At 38.6% G+C, this 17,012-nt stretch overlaps 1 protein-coding gene across 2 annotated transcripts; it reads left to right on the forward strand.

Moving 5' to 3' along the window:
* Positions 1 to 3,051: 3,051 nt before the first annotated feature.
* LOC139960150 (steroid 17-alpha-hydroxylase/17,20 lyase-like) lies at positions 3,052 to 15,761 on the forward strand. 2 transcript variants are annotated; one of them, XM_071958300.1, is made up of 10 exons: positions 3,052 to 3,296; positions 3,988 to 4,177; positions 4,752 to 4,934; positions 5,246 to 5,339; positions 7,698 to 7,862; positions 9,739 to 9,947; positions 11,523 to 11,648; positions 12,396 to 12,635; positions 13,327 to 13,425; positions 14,474 to 15,761. In XM_071958300.1, exons 2-10 carry the CDS (start codon positions 4,018 to 4,020, stop codon positions 14,725 to 14,727), a joined length of 1,530 nt encoding a protein of 509 aa, XP_071814401.1. In that variant the 5' UTR covers positions 3,052 to 3,296; positions 3,988 to 4,017; the 3' UTR covers positions 14,728 to 15,761. The 2 variants fall into 2 exon arrangements, with proteins under 2 accessions (XP_071814401.1, XP_071814403.1); XM_071958302.1 differs by lacking the exon at positions 3,052 to 3,296 and adding an exon at positions 3,355 to 3,377.
* The last annotated feature ends 1,251 nt before the right edge of the window (positions 15,762 to 17,012 follow it).

Consider the following 17,012-nt stretch of genomic DNA (forward strand, 5'->3'; position numbering starts at 1 on the left):
TGTCTGCAATTTCTCAATTGATGAGAAAAAACAATCTATGAAATATGGTATTACATATCAGATGAGATGAGATGATACAAAAATCATAATGCCTTTAGCCCCCAATACTCCTCCCGTTCCGTCACCACTGTTTGATGCAGGGCCGGATCCAGGATTCTGGAAGGGTGAGGGGTTTGCTCATGAAAAATTCGTTAGCGCATCCTAGCAGCCTACCGCTCTGTAACCTCACCGCCCAAAAAAATTCGAACACCACCTCAATTTTGAAACTTTTCGGTCTGAAAATTGAGATCGTAAGGCATATTTGGCACGTGTAGCACGCGTGCACACTATTGTTCATTGGACGGAAAAGACACACCTGGATGACTTGTGAGGATAACCGCTTTTCTGACGTCCTACATATTTAAAATTGGCGTTTAATTTAATTATTTTTTTCTCTATTTTTTTCTCTCTCTTTTTTATTTTTGGCCAAGAGCAGGGGGGTCCGGACCCCCTGGACCCCCCCTGGATCCGCGCCTGCATATATTCATTTGACTCGAGGCAATATATGAAAACCTGATACCTCGGCTCAGTACAAACGGAGCCAATCTTTTGATAGATTGTTGCGCTAGGTGGAAGCACTGAACATATTTTCAGCAGATATCGATATCGCGCAGCACAACAAGGTTCGTGGTGTGTGGTCGCAATTGTCGCATCGACCATTGCCATGCCATGCTGTGTGACCATTCTCATGATTACTACAGATATTGTATTATTCTTATTCTGCCAGATGCAGACGAGATAATTGTGTAACTCTATTTCCCAAATTATTGAACAAAAAATATAAGTGAATCGCACTTATTTTTATTTTTTTACAACATTTATTTTACAACATTCCCAGTGGGGGGGCCAGTGGGAGGCCAGCCTATTTCATGGGGGCCTAGGCCCCCAGGCCCCCCGTAGCTACGCCACTGATCACGCATGGGGCCCTTTCCCTCGAACGCGGTAAAAAAAAAAAAAAAAAAAAAAAAAAAAAAAAAAAAAAAAAAAAAAAAAAAAAAAAATCCGGATTTTCAAAAAGGGGGGGCCCGGGCCCCCCGGGACCCCCCTGGATCCGCCCCTGCAGTCGAACACACAGATTCAGTAGTAAACATTATGTGTGTTGTAGTCTTGTAGAGCAGGAATTATATTATTCGACGGTCGTTAACATGCGTTTTCAGTACAGTGCGACTACTGTAGACTTCTCGGCCTATGCGCTGTCACGTCAGGTTTTGCAGCAACTATAGCCTACTGCCGGTCCGCGGTCGAAGGGTCGTTCATGAGTGGTTCATGGAATTTCGTTTATGAGTCGTTCATGGAATTTCGAGACCATTCAGACCAATGATATATTTTTCGCACATGTAATTTTTTTTCGACACCCAAAATCCCAGTGGGGGGGGCGACTGGGGGGCGACAAGCTTTCATTGGGGGCTGTCGCCCCCCACGCCCCCCGTAGCTACGCCACTGAGTTCAAAAAGCCATCACTTTCGTTGCATGATATAACGTTGTCACATGAATTCATGCCGTTGGATTAAAAGTTGTTGTTTGAAAAGCCACATGCGATTTACCCGTCAATAAAATAATTAACGATGACATTACAGAAGAAAATGAAGTTGTCATACTGAAATATGATGTTAATGTATATTTTTGCGTCATTGTTATACTATTTTACGTAGCTGCTGTATACATTTATGTTGTTATTGCACATAAGTATAACATCATTACATCAAATCACGTCGTCGTCATTTGAATTTATATAGTCATCAATGTAATAAATGTTATTGTTGTTTGATTTTCCCTTTTTGCGTACTTACGCAACATGGTGAAGTTATCCTACGTGTATCACTGACCTCTACCAAAGGTCAGTGACGTGTATCAGGCGCGTATCCAGGGGGGCGTTTGGGGCGCGCGCCCCCCGGGTAAGAAAAAGAGGAGAGAAAAAAAATTGAAGAAAAAAGGGAAAAAGAGGGGGAAACAGAGGAGGAGGAGAGGAAGGAAGGGAAAAGAAAAAGAAGAAAGAGAGAAAAAGGAGAAAAGGAGGGAGAAAAGAAAAACGCCAAGACACCGGGAAGAGAAAGAGGAACAGTGACATCATTACAGCGCTGATCCCTATTATGTACACAGGGTAGCTAGTGACGGATCAAGGATTTCGAAAGGGGCGTGTGCCTCACCCTACCCCTTACACCGACAACTCCATTTTTGACGTTTCCATTTTCCTCTCTCACTCATGATCTATATATATACTATATATGGTCTACCATAACGCGTGTGTGTGTATATACGCCTTAAACAATTGTAGAATTGTGCTATGAAACCAACTGTGGCTGTTCTCGTCGGGGAACATGACGCAATTCGGGAAGGGGGCGACCGCCCCCCCCCCTTCCCTTCAGCGTATTTTGTTTATGATATTGCTAGTAATTTCAAAATAGAAAGTGCTCAGATGCAACTTACAAGGCCTGGGAAGTGTCATTTCCAGCGATCTGGGAGGCATTTTCGGCCAAAATTTGCTTGTACGCTGGATGGAGGTTTTTCTATATTGGTTGTCCATAGGTGACATTTTGTGCGACATTATGGGTATATTTTGAAGTGAGTTTATTCACGAAAATGTGAATTTTCAAATTCTTAACAAATAATGGGCTTAAAACCTTGAAAAGTGGGGCTGACGGATATTGTGGGCCGCGACGTAGAATCACCTACAAAAGCAATGATCCACAGGTCGTGCGATGAGGTCGAACATGATTTGTGACTGGTGACAATCTTCAAAAAGGTTATGGATGAAAAAAAAACTATTGGGAAATACTTGGTTCTCAGGCAAAAAGTGTACATCTGGTTGGTCATTTTCAAGGCCGAGAAGTACCTGGGTGGTATCAAAACCATAAATTTTCTTGTACGCTGCGCGCCAACCGATGGTGGCGCTCCGCTTAGACAGTAATTCGCGCCCCCGCATTAGAAAATCCTGGATACGCCCCTGCTGTATACCCGCACGTCAGCAACAAAAGTTCCCGATTGACCTTGTAGTAAACAGTTTTGAATTGATGACGTATCTCAAATGCCCAGGTACTGGATTACGTAAACCATAATTATGTAGACACTGACAGTCTCATCGAATTTGTCACCACAAATATCATCTATCAATCCAGGATAATCAGTTCTTTGTCCTCATCAATACTGGCAGACGTTATTCGTATAATCCTGCACTGATTATCCAAATTGTGAAAGTTCTGAGCAGCAATATTTCCAAGGGGTGACTCTGAAACGGATTAGCATAGGCCTAACTAACGGTAACTAGTACTGTAGTACTGCCTATAGTATACTGTATACTAACTAGGTCCTATAGAACTTTAGATCCTTGCTACATTCGCGTAAGCAATTAGACTAGCCATGAGTTATATACGCTATATATTTCAGGGCTATTTTTCCTGTGTTTGTTGGTAAAATCACAATCGCTTTCATAATTTTAATAAGCTATTTCATACAATATTTACTACAAAAATACAAGTAGCCTAGGCTAGGCCTATACTGTGGATTACCCTGTTAGTGCATCAACTTGTGTCTGACTCTACAGGTAGCTCTGAGTCTGAGGGCTTCCTAAGTTTAACATTACGTTAGCGCAGTAGCAGTAAGGGCTAAAAATATGGACATTGTGTCAGTAGTCCTGGCCAAGGCCAACTTTGTTACAGTGCTCAAGGTACAGTAGTAGCCAACATTGTGTGAAAGCTTGCAGGGCCCAATTTTTATTCAGAGAATTAAAGTTGATTTAACGCTTACATTGATAGGCCTACAGGTAGAGGAGGACTTTTTGTGACATCATATATGCCTATATGTAGGCTATCGCTGGGTTTATCAGGTGCAATGTGATCTTTAAAATTAGGCAGGATGATGAATTAAATGGTAAGGACATGGCTGTTTTCTAAAGGTGATTAATAGTTACGAAAGAGTCAAAGATGTATTATTTTTCTTCTGTCACTATAGTGAACTGCTCAGGATCCATAAACTAGCAGCATGGCTTTTGAGTCTAGTGCAGTGGTAGTTAATTCCACATCTCTAACTCTGGTTACCATAACAACAGTATTGGCTGGAATGTGGATATGGAGTCAACAAAAGCCAACTAAGAACTTTCCACCTGGACCAAAGGGATGGCCTCTCATTGGCAATATTCTGGGTAAGGGTAGATAAAGGTGTCAGCTAATCCCAATGCTGCCTGTGTTTAACATACTATATAGCCTGAAACATCAAAAGTGAGTAGAGATAGGAGACTGTCACTGAAGGATCCGTACTTGTATTTAACTAATGATAGTAACAGTCTTAGTTTCATCCAAGGCAATGTACTGTAAATGATATAGAAATAAATATGCGTGTCTGTATATTATGTTAATTATTAATGTGTAAAGAAATAATTATGATGAGCCAAGCTTGCTCAGTCAGAAAACTCACTGTTTTTTCTCCATTCTCGAAGAGGTGCTGTTTGAAAAAAAGCTCTTTCAAAGTATCCATTTATTTTTCATATGAATCAATACCATCACAGTTGCTCATGCTTTTAAAGATGGTCAGGTATTCTGATAGCAGAAGTTGCTTGTTTGCAGTCAAATTTACTGTTAATTTTCTGTACCACTAACTGCAATTGTTTGGTAAATTGTAACATGTTGTCTACTTTACATACTGTACATAGTAGGCCTAATCTACTCGCTGTACCACCTCAAATCATTTGCTATTTAAGTATGTTCGATTTCTCACAGAGCTTGCACGTAATGAGAAGCCTGCCTTTGTTGTCTTCACGGAGTATGCTAAGGAGTATGGAGATATATTTTCCATAAGAGTAGGTCAGAGGTGGGCTGTAGTCCTGAATGGCGCTGCTACAATAAAGGAAGCTCTCCTGAAGAAGGGTGTGGAGTTTGCTAACAGACCAACAAGCTTCACAAGTAAGCCTGCTGTTTAGCATGCAAATTGTTTCATTTTTGTTTTGGTTGTTGGGGTGGGGGCGATGAAATCGATGATAGTTATGACGGTAACATCTCCTATGGCTTCTGTATACTTCCTATGTAGGTGTTGTTACTCTGTCAATCATTGACTCACATATTTACTGTTCATTTTTGGTTGAGGACTTGTTAAAGAAATTAACATTTAAAAGTAACAGTTGAAAAAGATTTGATACATTGAGATGTACAAATTATACAGAACTTTGTTATGAAAGAATATATTCAATTGATGAAAATTGTTTTTCTCTTTTTAGTTGACTTATTCACTGAAGGTGGGCAGGATATTGTCTTTGGTCAGTATTCTCCTTCTTGGAAGCTACACAGAAAGCTGGCCTTTTCTGCTTTCAGGTAATGTTATTTAGAACCTAATGTTTTTACTTATTTGCTAACATCTTTCAACATTTCATTTCATTTCATTTTATTTGTTTCTTTACAACATTATTTAACATATAACATATATACAAGAAAATAGCATTGGTACAGAAAATTTACAATCATATAAATATAAGGAAAAATTAGAATGAATAATATTGTGAACTAGTGTTGTACAAAAACTCTGGAGAGCTTTACAGGGTACAACACTCCCCGATACAAATAATGATATAAAATTAACATATTAGATTAACCGTACTAAATAACAAAGTAACAGAAACTTGTGGGAAGTGCCAAACATACATATGTGCACTTTGGGGTTAGAGTAAAAGTTTTAGAAAATTATACCATCACAATAAATCAAACTAACATTGCATTTTGTCTAAGATTGGGCTAATATGGGATCATATACCTGTCATCACATGTATAGCTACAGGATGTGCCTTCACATGTATTACTTTAAAGGCATTGAAGACTCGCCCCAAACCGCGTGCGGCCATCTGAAAAAGTTAACTTTCTGTTGCTTGCAGACATGCAGACAGTTATGAAACGTGATACCTTAATTGTTATCTTTAGCTGGACCTGAGATGTCCATCGCTGTATCGTTTGTATACTGTGCTGTGGGTATATTGACCGCAGCTGTATGTACTGACTGTACACTAGTGTCTAATTGCCGACGGTAGCAAGCTATGTGTGTATTTTCTGGGATCGATGGTGGTGTTTAACACTTCTGTTACACCTCATTCGAAACTAGTTCAAATTACCGGCATTAGATGTTTCCTTTTGCGCGAGTCTTCACACCCTTTAAGTACTGCTGTTGAGGAGGAGTGTTGGTATAACTGTAGAGAAAGGAATGTTGGAAGAATTAAGGAAGAGGAAGTTGAGAAAGTATGATCACTGGAGGAGAAGAGGCAACAGCTTAATTTTGGCAACGATTCAGGGAGAGGTGTGCGCAAGAGGAAGACGAGGAAGAAGAAAGAAAGGTTGGCTTGATAACATCAAAGAGTAGAGAGGAAGTTTGGTAGAAGCAAGTGAGGCAGCTTTTGAGAGAATAGTCTACAGCCCTTATAACAGGGCTAGGGCAAACTGAACTGAACTGCTGTTGAGAAATGCCTCCACAGCTGTACGTAGCTCTCTACGACGTTGAAATGGTATCCTTATCTTAGTGGCATAAATTTGTAGACATTTATAGCTATGTGCCTACACATATATTACATTGACAAAGATATTCTGTTCGCTGAAGTAGATTGCTCAGCAAAATTGCCTGAATTAACTGAACCTTCCAGACGAAAACCACAGCCTCGTAGCGTTTTGTATCGCGAAATTTGTCAAATTTTTGTGATATTTTGTAAATGCATCTGGCAACAGTAGAATGGATGATGTTATCGGGGCACCTCAGTCGAAAATGTCTTTGTTTTTTTTCTTTACAATTTGTCGAACCATTTATCCACAGTGGAAACGAATATTTGCACAAAACTATACATTTTGATGGAATTTTGAAGTACAGATAGGTTTGACAGGGAATCAAAAATTCTAAATTTACCCTACTGTGAGCCAACAACTTCCTGCCAGAGTATTTGAAAGTTAAGCAGTTCAAAATAGGTTTCGATTCAATGGCCATATCTATAGTTAGGAGTAAGATATTGAGATTGGCTTTCAATTGTCTGCCACTGGAATATCGTTTGCATGTGCCAGGTGTTGAACATACTGTTACCTCTATACCTGTGTTAAAGGCATTGAAGACTCGCCCCAAACCGGGTGCGGCGCTCTGAATAAGTTAACTTTCTGTTGCTTGCAAGTGACGATTTGTTCGCTACAAAATGCAAACAGTAATGAAACGTGAAACCTTGTCATCTTTAGCTGGACCTGAGATGTCCATCCCTGTATCGTTTATACACTGTGTTGTGGGTATTGACCGTAGCTGTATGTATTGACTGTACACTAGTGTCTAATTACCGACGGTTGCAAGCTGTGTGTGTATTTTCTGGTATCGATGGTGGTGTCTAACACTTCTGTTACACCTCATTCGAAACTAGGTCAGATTACCGGCATTAGACATTTCTTTTTGCGCGAGTCTTCACACCCTTTAAAGAGGGAGCTGTTTTCCAGCTTCCTGGTATTATAAGTATTATAAGTTGTATTAGTGGATGATGAAATCATCACACACATACATATGTACCAATGAAGGTATTCAATTACTATTCTATGTTTGAAGATTGTGTAAGTTTGCAATTATTACCTGATAGTACAGAAAAGTTTAATTTATTTTTAGTTACTTTATATTTAATATATTGAATGAAAAGTTCACTTTCAATAACCTTTTCTATGTTTCAGGAAGTTGGCTACTGGTGACAACAAGAGATTTGAAAAGCTGGTTTATTCCATCATTCCTTTCCTTACAGCAAACTTGGACTCCAAAGGGTCAGAACCATTTGACTCACGAACAGTTCTTGCATCATCCATATATAATATCTTGGCAAGTTTGTGCTTTGGCAAACAGTAAGTTTAGAATTTGCAGTTGTATCTAATGTAGAAATGTTTCTCTGTAGAGAAGGAAGCAGTTGCCACCAATGTAGTGCTTCTGTCAGTAAAGTTTTCATTAGGTTGCATACAAAGACTTTATTTTCTCTTCTACACCTCATGCTAATACCCCCGCCCCCTCCCCCGATGTGTTCTTAACTTTTGCTTTTAGTTATGTATCATTTCTTCAAAGTAAGCAACTGTGTGGATGTTTACTGTGACATATTTTAAGTGATAACTGGAAATGTCCGTGCAAATAAGTATTAAAGTTACTAATGCTTTTATATGTATAAGTAAAATAATTTGCCAAATAACATATCAAGTATTACGCAGTGGCAATATAAACTAGTAGGTGACTGAAACCCTGTTTCTTTTTAGTATAGATAGGAAAATCATATCATTGGTGATAATATTCTCTGGACTAGAAAATGAACAAAGGCATTGAGGTGAAAAACAACCAAAAAAGCTGCAGAAGGTTGTGTTAACACTTAGAGTATCACCAGCACTACATTCATGAATATAGAGTCTCAAATGAACTTTGACCTTGTATAATTATCATCTCATAACCTCAGATTTCGGTTTCGATGAAAATCTTAACCTTTACATTGATGATGGCATCAGTGTGTTTGTGACCCCCAACTTGAGTACAAGAAGCATATTGTTTTTGTGGAGGTCAAAGGTCATTTGGGGTTACCAGGGGTCAAATTGTAAAAACCTTGTAAACATGATATCTCAAGGAGGTAAGCTTGGGCAGATCTCATATCTAATATGTATATGAATGACATTGAGTGCAAATAGCCTATAGTTTTCAGTGGAGTTAAAAGGTCACCAGGGGTCAAAATTTTGAAAAACTTTGTAAACAGGATATCTCAAGAAGAGAAGCTTGGGCAGACCTCATATTTATTGTGTAAAAGTACCACATTGAGTACATGAAGCCTATAGTTTTTTGTGGAGGTCAAAGGTCATTTGGGGTTACCAGGAGTCAAATTGTAAAAACCTTGTAAACATGATATCTCAAGGAGGTAAGCTTGGGCAGATCTCATATCTGATATGTATATGAATGACATTGAGCGCAAATAGCATATAGTTTTCAGTGGAGTTAAAAGGTCACCAGGGGTCAAAATTTTGAAAAACTTGGTAAACAGGATATCTCAAGAAGAGAAGCTTGGGCAGACCTCATATTTATTGTGTAAAAGTACCACATTGAGTACATGAAGCCTATAGTTTTTGGTGAAGGTCAATGGTCATTTGGGGTCAACAAGAGTCAAATTGTGAAAACCTTGTAAACATGATTTTGCAAGAAGGGAAACTTTGGGCAGATTGCATATTTGGTATGTAATTGTACCACATTGAGTGTAAGAAGCCTAATGTTGTGGGTGGAGTTCAATGGTCGTTTGAGTTCAACAATGGTCAAATTGTGCATTGTACATTCTGGTTGTATTACTGACATGATTCCCACAATAAGTATGATGTACACATACTTCTTTCAAGTTTATCATCAATAGACTAAAGGGGAATTATTAATCTGGTCTAGGATTGCAAAGGGTTACACAAAATACTTATCTTAAGGATGTCTACCTATTGTTTTTTTTGTACACAGAATGTTGTTTGTGTATTTTGTGGGTAAAAAAAAGTTCGTTACGAGTAAATTAGTTCCTGATTTTTTAGCATTGCCTTCCATTTATTGAAATAAACTTTCTGTGATCTTAAAGATGTCTACCAATTTCTTGTGTGCGTTGGTATCTTTTGTATTTGGTGGGTAAACACAGTTTGTAATGAGTAAATTAATTCTTGACTTTTAGCTTTGCCTTTTCCATTTATTGCAATAAACTTTCTGTAATCTCTCGTTTACTAGGTACGAATTTGATGATCCGGAACTTACTCGCTTGATGTACCTAAGTAAAGAAGGGAATGATATTGCTGGAAGTGGTCTTCTAGCTGACTACATACCAATCTTCAAATATGTTCCTACCCCTAGGCAGACAAAACTGAAAGCTATTTTTAAAGATTTCTTTAGCTTGGTCAACAAGGAAGTGGATGAACACCATGAGAAGTATGATGGGGGTATGTATATGTTGGTGGTCACAAAAAACAGTGGGGTGGGAGCAGTGGCGGAGCTAGGGGTACTGGTCAAGGGGGGCGAGAATGGTCTGTAGGGGCGCTTTCGACACTATTTAAGCGGAGCGCCACCACAGGTTGGCGCGGAGCGTACAAACAATTTTGAGTAAAGATACTTCCTAGATCGCCGGAAATGACCCTTTCCTGGCCTTGCTAATTTGCAGATAAACGAAGAATAAATAGGTGTCATCGCCAACAAAATGTGACCAATGTCAATAGGTAGATGAGAGCGCAATAAAAAAAGTAAATAATCGCGAATAAGTAAAAAGTGGTAAAAGCTGAAAAGGGCGCCAGCAGTCCATTTGAGCCGTCAGGGGGGGCATTCGCCCCCCGTGACTATATGGACGCTCCGCCACTGGGTGGGAGGGCGAGGGTAGAGGAGGGGGCAGTTAGCCAAGAGAGTCATTGTACTACCAAAAGAGCCCAGTCATTACACTGACCACAATTTTGTTCTCAGTGATTCCTTGAGCCTGTTCAAATAACATGCACAACTAATTGCTTGAGAAGGTATTATTGAACCCTTAGAATTTGTAATAAAGACAATACCATAGCTCACAAAGATGATTATAATGCACTTTATGTTAGTTGTTTTTAATTCCCTGTTTGGCATTTTGGAATCTCTAACCCCTTCTATAATTTGATTGCTTTCAATCAAAATTCTTGATATTTATGTTACATGATAAGGAATTATCCAGGTTGTCATGAAATGATATCTTTGTATGACTTCAAGTGTGATGTGTGTGGAGTTGAGTGATGTCTTCAAGTGTGATGTGTGTGGAGTCGAGTGATGTCTTCAAGTGTGATGTGTGTGGAGTCGAGTGATGTCTTCAAGTGTGATGTGTGTGGAGTCGTGATGACTTCAAGTGTGATGTGTGTAGAGTCGAGTGATGACTTCAAGTGTGATGTGTGTGGAGTCGAGTGATGTCTTCAAGTGTGATGTGTGTGGAGTCGAGTGATGACTTCAAGTGTGATGTGTGTAGAGTCGAGTGATGACTTCATGTGATATCTTCAAGTTAGCAAGATGTCTTCACATTTATCTTCATGTGTTGTTAATTGATATCTTCAAGTGGTACCTTCTATTTATGAAGATGTTTTCATGTTGTCCTAATAGGATGTCTGTGGTGTAAGTGATGTCTTGAAGTGATGCATTTGGTTTGCTGTCTTTAAAGTTATTTTTCCAGTGATCTGTGTGGTGTATAGGGATGTCTTCAAGTGGTACCTTCTATTTATGAAGATGTTTTCATGTTGTCCTAATAGGATGTCTGTGGTGTAAGTGATGTCTTGAAGTGATGTATTTGGTTTGCTGTCTTTAAAGTTATTTTTCCAGTGATCTGTGTGGTGTATAGGGATGTCTTCAAGTGGTATCTTCTAGTTGTGAAGATGTTTTCATGTTGACCTAATAGGATGTCTGCGGCGCCACGTGATGTCTTCAAGTGATGTTTTCAAGTTGACGTGATATCATCTAAGTTGTTTTTGAGGGATGTCAAATGACACATTTACATTTCTCCGATTCACACACAGGTGAACCAAAAGATTTCATAGAGATGCTCTTTCAGTCTCGACAAGAAATCAAAGATGAAGGCAAAGAAGACATGAGTTTGATAACAGAGGCTCATATCAGACAGACAGTGGTAGATATATTTGGAGGTAAGGATCTCCAATTATAAATATTTCCTTTGAAGAGTAAGAATATTCATGGAAGGACTAGGCAGAGGAGGCAGGTAGAGATTAATCTTCCAGTTGGTTTGTCTCTGTCCCCCCATCTTTCATTCTAACATGATTGCCTTCCCTCTATCTTCATTCTCCTTCAATTTCCAACTGGGGAGGTTTCTCTTAGTCCATAGTTATGGAATAGAAACAATGTTAGCCTGCGATAAATCTCGAATTTTTCTACAGAACAGTTGCAGTAAAAATGGTTTTGTTGAATTGTCTGAACTTTTTTAGAAATCACCATAATGTCAATCGCTTTAAACATTGCATCCAATTGTTTTGACTCACTGAACCATGTGTGACTCCGTAGTAAGTATTTTAACTGAAAATTGGATATCTATGAAATGTGTATTTTATTTGAAAAGCAGCTGTACAGTATGGACTCAGCACTTTGTGTAAACTGTTTACCTTTTTTTAAGGGGGGGGGGGGAAGGGAAGGGGTTATATTTATGTTCTCATATTCTTAAAGTAAAACCACAAGAAACAAGAAATAACAAAAACAGAAAAATTAAAATCAATCTTTCAATTGATATTCATCATTTAGATGTTGTCAGATGCTATTTAATGTACATAAAAATTCTTATGCAGTGAAGTAGGCAAGAGTTTTATTTAGAAATTATCTATAGATTTGGTATTTTGTGTCTTGTAAATCTTCTCAACGACTTCATTTTCTTGACTTTTCAGCCGGTACGGATACGTCCATTTTTACCTTACAATGGTGTACTGGACTGATGGTGCAATATCCAGAGGTGCAAGCCAAAGTAGCCGCCGAAGTGGATCGTGTCGTGGGAAGAGATAGGCTGCCCTCACTTGATGACCGTGAGGAGCTAGTATACACCACAGCGACCCTGTACGAGGTTATGCGATACAGTACCTTAGTTCCATTAGCCGTGCCGCATGCTACATCGGCAGATGTGGAGCTTGGTAAGATGTCATTGCCAATTATGTTACAACTGGATAGCGGCTTGGCAGGAGAATAAATTGATGATGATGTTGGCTCCTCAGTGCATGCCTCAATGTTATTATTAATCCATACATTCTAATAAATCAACCTAACCATGTTTAATCCTAATTTCAGTTAAAGAATTGATTGCCCTTTCGTGACCTTCCAAACCATTTGTCCTTGACAAGTTTGTAATGTAATCATGCTAAGTAGTCTAGCGGTCTTTAGCCACTTGCATTCATGAGCCTCAGATTTTTAAAGTTTCATTTCTCAAAACCTTAAAGAAGTGGTAAAAACATCCAACCTGCACTGGTAGCAGTGTTTCTGATGGTCTACAGCATATCAAAAATGTTATCCTTTGAAAGTTCTCGCTATGCTAATCAGGGAGTGCTTTATGCTTTCAATAGGACAGCGCAAAATGTGATTTTATACCCTCTCAGTAAAAGATTGATTTGCTTTCAATGCATTAAAATGTTCATCAGATTTATATATGCCTTTCTACAGCAGTGACATATCTCTTCACATTAGCACACACGCCAATGGACATAGACGTATCATATAGGCCATAGATATTTCCGTCCAAAAATCTTCACATCTGGTGACCCTTTTGGCATTCCATGCTTACTGATTGCTTCACAGGTATATGTCTTCTGTTTTTCTGTTAATTCGTAGGTGGTTATACCATCCCTAAAGATACTTGGGTTTTGGTGAACATCTACTCCATGCACTATGATGAAAAACTCTGGGACGACCCTAAAAAATTCACACCAGGTAATTTTTGTTAGCTATATATATATTTATATATATATATATATATATATATACAGAACTAGTATATATGTACAGAACTAGTATTGTTCGATACAGGTGACAAACGCCTACAGTGGAATGGGACCTTCCTTACCGGTTTTGAATCTCTGGACATACAATCAGTGTCCATAGCCTAGTGGTTAGGGCATCAGCATATAAAGCCATAGGCCTGGTTTCACTGTTCTGGATTTTCCAACTCACTACAAATTCAATTATATATATATATATATATATATATATAGTTGTCTGATGATTGCACAATGCGTGAAACTCTGAGTAACAACTACTAGTGTTCCACTAGTCTCAACATATATATATATATATATATATATATATATATATATATATATATATATATATTTATATATATTGTAAATAAATAAAGAACAACACACCAGAAAAATTCCACTTCACGACCGTTTTCGTCCTTTTGTTCATGAGTGGTCATCATGGAGATCCGAGACCATTCAGACCAATGATATATTTTTCACACATGTAATTTTTTTTTCGACACCCAAATTTCCAGTGGGAGGGCGACAAGCTTTCATGGGGGGCTGTCCCCCCTCCCACGCCCCCCCTTGGCTACACCACTGAGCAAGTGGTATGACAGATATATAATAAATAAATAAAGAACAACACACCAGAAAAATTCCACTTCACGACCGGTTTCTCTGTACGAGTCTACATATGTTATGATTGTACAGAGAAACCGGTCGTGAAGTGTCGTGAAGTTGCAGCCAGTCAACATTCATACAATTATCTCTGCTTTGGACTTTTATTTGTAGAACAGGTTTTTGTCCGTCTCGTAACTAAATTTAACATTACAGTATATAAATAATTCAAAGCTTGTTATGATGATGGCATTATGTTCATAGTATTAGTTTACAAACTGTACAGAGGTAAACAGATGTTCTAAAGTTTGGAGGAGGCAGCTTAAAGTTTCCACTCCAGACCACCCTCATGTAACATGGTATGATAAAAATATATCAACTCTTTTTTTCCCCGGCAGAACATTTCCTGGATGAGAGCGGAAAAGTTCGTCTCCACCCAGAAGGTTACATGCCTTTCTCTACCGGACGCCGTGTCTGCCTCGGTGAATCGGTTGCCAAGGCTGAGCTCTTTCTTCTCTTTGCGTGGTTATTCCAGCATTACAAGTTCAGCAAACCTATCGGGCAGGAAGAGAAAGATTTTTCAGAAGGAGATCCCCAGGCTACAGTGAATATGCTGAAGGATATAGAAGTGGTTATAGAAAAACGCTTTTAATTGCATGACAGCAGCAAATGTTTGTGGCTGCTATTTTGGAAATGGAAAGTCTATATGATGATGTGGAGAACTGAATGAATTGTACCTTCAAAAATATATTTGAAGAACAGTAAATCATATTTTAAAGCTATATTAAAAAGAAAATTAATTGTGGGACATTGCATCGATTTGATTAATTTGAAAACATTTAAGAGACTCTTCATTTTGTTTTGTTTTAATTAAATAATTACCTCTCTGTTTTGAACTTTATATATACATTTATATTTCGGGTGAAGGGAATTTAATATTACAATGATATATTACAAAATTGTAGAAGAAACTGAAGACAAAGAAAATGACCAAATGCACTACCATAGCTGATGCAGTGGTGACAGTACAGGTACAAATCCATAGTTGGATCAAAGGAGGGGCTCCCAAAGAGGATCCAGGGGGCCTCAGCCACCTCATTTGACAGTTTTGTACAAAAGCGTAGCCCAATATAATTTAAGTCCAAGCAAGGTACATAGTGAAAATACTTAGCACCCATCGAGTGTGTACATTGCTATTTTTTTTATTGATCTTTTTTCTTTATGCACCACTATTAAGTATTAATTTCAGTATCTGCCGATTCTTCTCAATACATCTCTCGGGACCCCATGGCCACTTCCCAAAATTCTGGAACCTCAGCTGTAACAGTGGGGAACTGTGTCGATAAAATTGCTAAGTACAATTTGACAATCTGATGATGGTTTTCATCAATAGTATTAGATCAAGTCTTTGTATATGTTACGTTGTACCACTCACATATGGATTGCTCTCTGGGAATCAGGAAAATGCAGGTAAAACAATTTGGGCCTTATGTTTCAACTGCTTAAAGTTTTGATATTTTTGTATTGATTTCCTTCATAATTATGCATTTCCAACTTTAATATGGCAAAATTATATGACATTATTTTGTTTTCACTTCATAAATTAAATGACAAATGTTGTATTTCTACTACAGACATGTTAGAGGTCATATGAGTTTGATTAATACACCTAATAAACAAGTTTAATATCAACTGTTTAGTTCTTTAATGAATAGTGGTGCCCCACATAGGAAGTCCAGTGAACCTTGCTTCTTTAACCTTAAACCAGTTATGGTTATGGTACTTAAATTTCATCATACCTCCTATAGTCAGGTCGATATATGGAAAATACCCCCTCAACCCCCAGAAAATTGCTACAAAAGGTTTTTTGAACTCCTGGGAGCAGGAATGGCAGTGACAATTTCATGCTCCACTCATTATTCTCTGACACCTACAGAATAGATATCTATGGTATCTGTTGGTATTCATCAAAGAAAATCATTGGATAGGGTTTCAAATGAGCTTCTGTTGGCTTGCAAGTTGTAGAAGTCAGGTCAAAATACAGTTTAACCCCCCAAAAATTGCTATAAAAGGTTTCTCAACTGATTTTGGTAGGGTTTAGTATGCTTTATAACATACTAAAAGTTTACCAAGTAGGACCCCCGGAAAAGTGTTTTTGTTTCAAAATGGCGTCCAAGATGGCCGCCGAAACCTCTTAATGATCATAACTATGTAACTATTAACTCAAATTTGATGATCTTGGTGTCTTTCCCTATGTTTTTGGGGGCAAAGAACAAATTAAAAATGAAAGTGGGCCATTATCTAACAGGTTGAGGGGGGAATTTTCCATATATTGACCTGAAGAATGTGTCGAATTGGATCCAGGTAGTCTTTGAGGACCTGCCGAGATATCTTGACTGTGACAAGAGGATCGATATTTTGTGGGAAGTCTCCCTTGGCTTCAAAGAGGCAACACCGAATTGGCAGAGGATGATGCATATCTTGCATCAGGAGAGCAGCACCCTGGGCAGTCGTCAGTCAAATTCTTGCATATGATCAATATGTACTCTGGAGACAAATCGTGCATTGTGTCTACAATAGACTTTGTTTGCAACCTTGCCATGAAGCACAACCTTCCCACCATTGTAACTTTTGACCAGCCCTTGTATTGGAAGGCTGCCGAAATCCTCATTGGTGCACCACAAAGTAGTCACCTAAAAGGCATTGTTCTGATGTTGGGGTGTTTCCATACACTTATGAACGTGATGGGGGCCATAGGAACTCTCATGCAAGGGACATACTTGAGACTGTCTATTGAGAAATTTCAGTTGTGCACATGATTACAGGGAAAGCTGTCCAGAGGGCTTTGCGAGGCCATCTTGTTGACAAGTCCCTACATAGCCAGCTTATAACGGAAATGGCCAGAGACGATCCCGAGATTCAGACACTGTTGGATCA

This window comes from Apostichopus japonicus, chromosome 19 (genome assembly GCF_037975245.1).
Source record: "Apostichopus japonicus isolate 1M-3 chromosome 19, ASM3797524v1, whole genome shotgun sequence".
In the NCBI taxonomy this organism is placed as follows: domain Eukaryota; kingdom Metazoa; phylum Echinodermata; class Holothuroidea; order Aspidochirotida; family Stichopodidae; genus Apostichopus; species Apostichopus japonicus.

Coding starts and splice junctions, on each gene's coding strand:
- LOC139960150 (XM_071958300.1), top strand. CDS start 4,018: ATGGCTTTTGAGTCTAGTGCAGTGGTAGTTAATTCCACATCTCTAACT. Junction 9,948..11,522: donor CCATGAGAAGTATGATGGGG/GTATGTATATGT, acceptor ATTCACACACAG/GTGAACCAAAAGATTTCATA. Junction 12,636..13,326: donor ATCGGCAGATGTGGAGCTTG/GTAAGATGTCAT, acceptor GTTAATTCGTAG/GTGGTTATACCATCCCTAAA.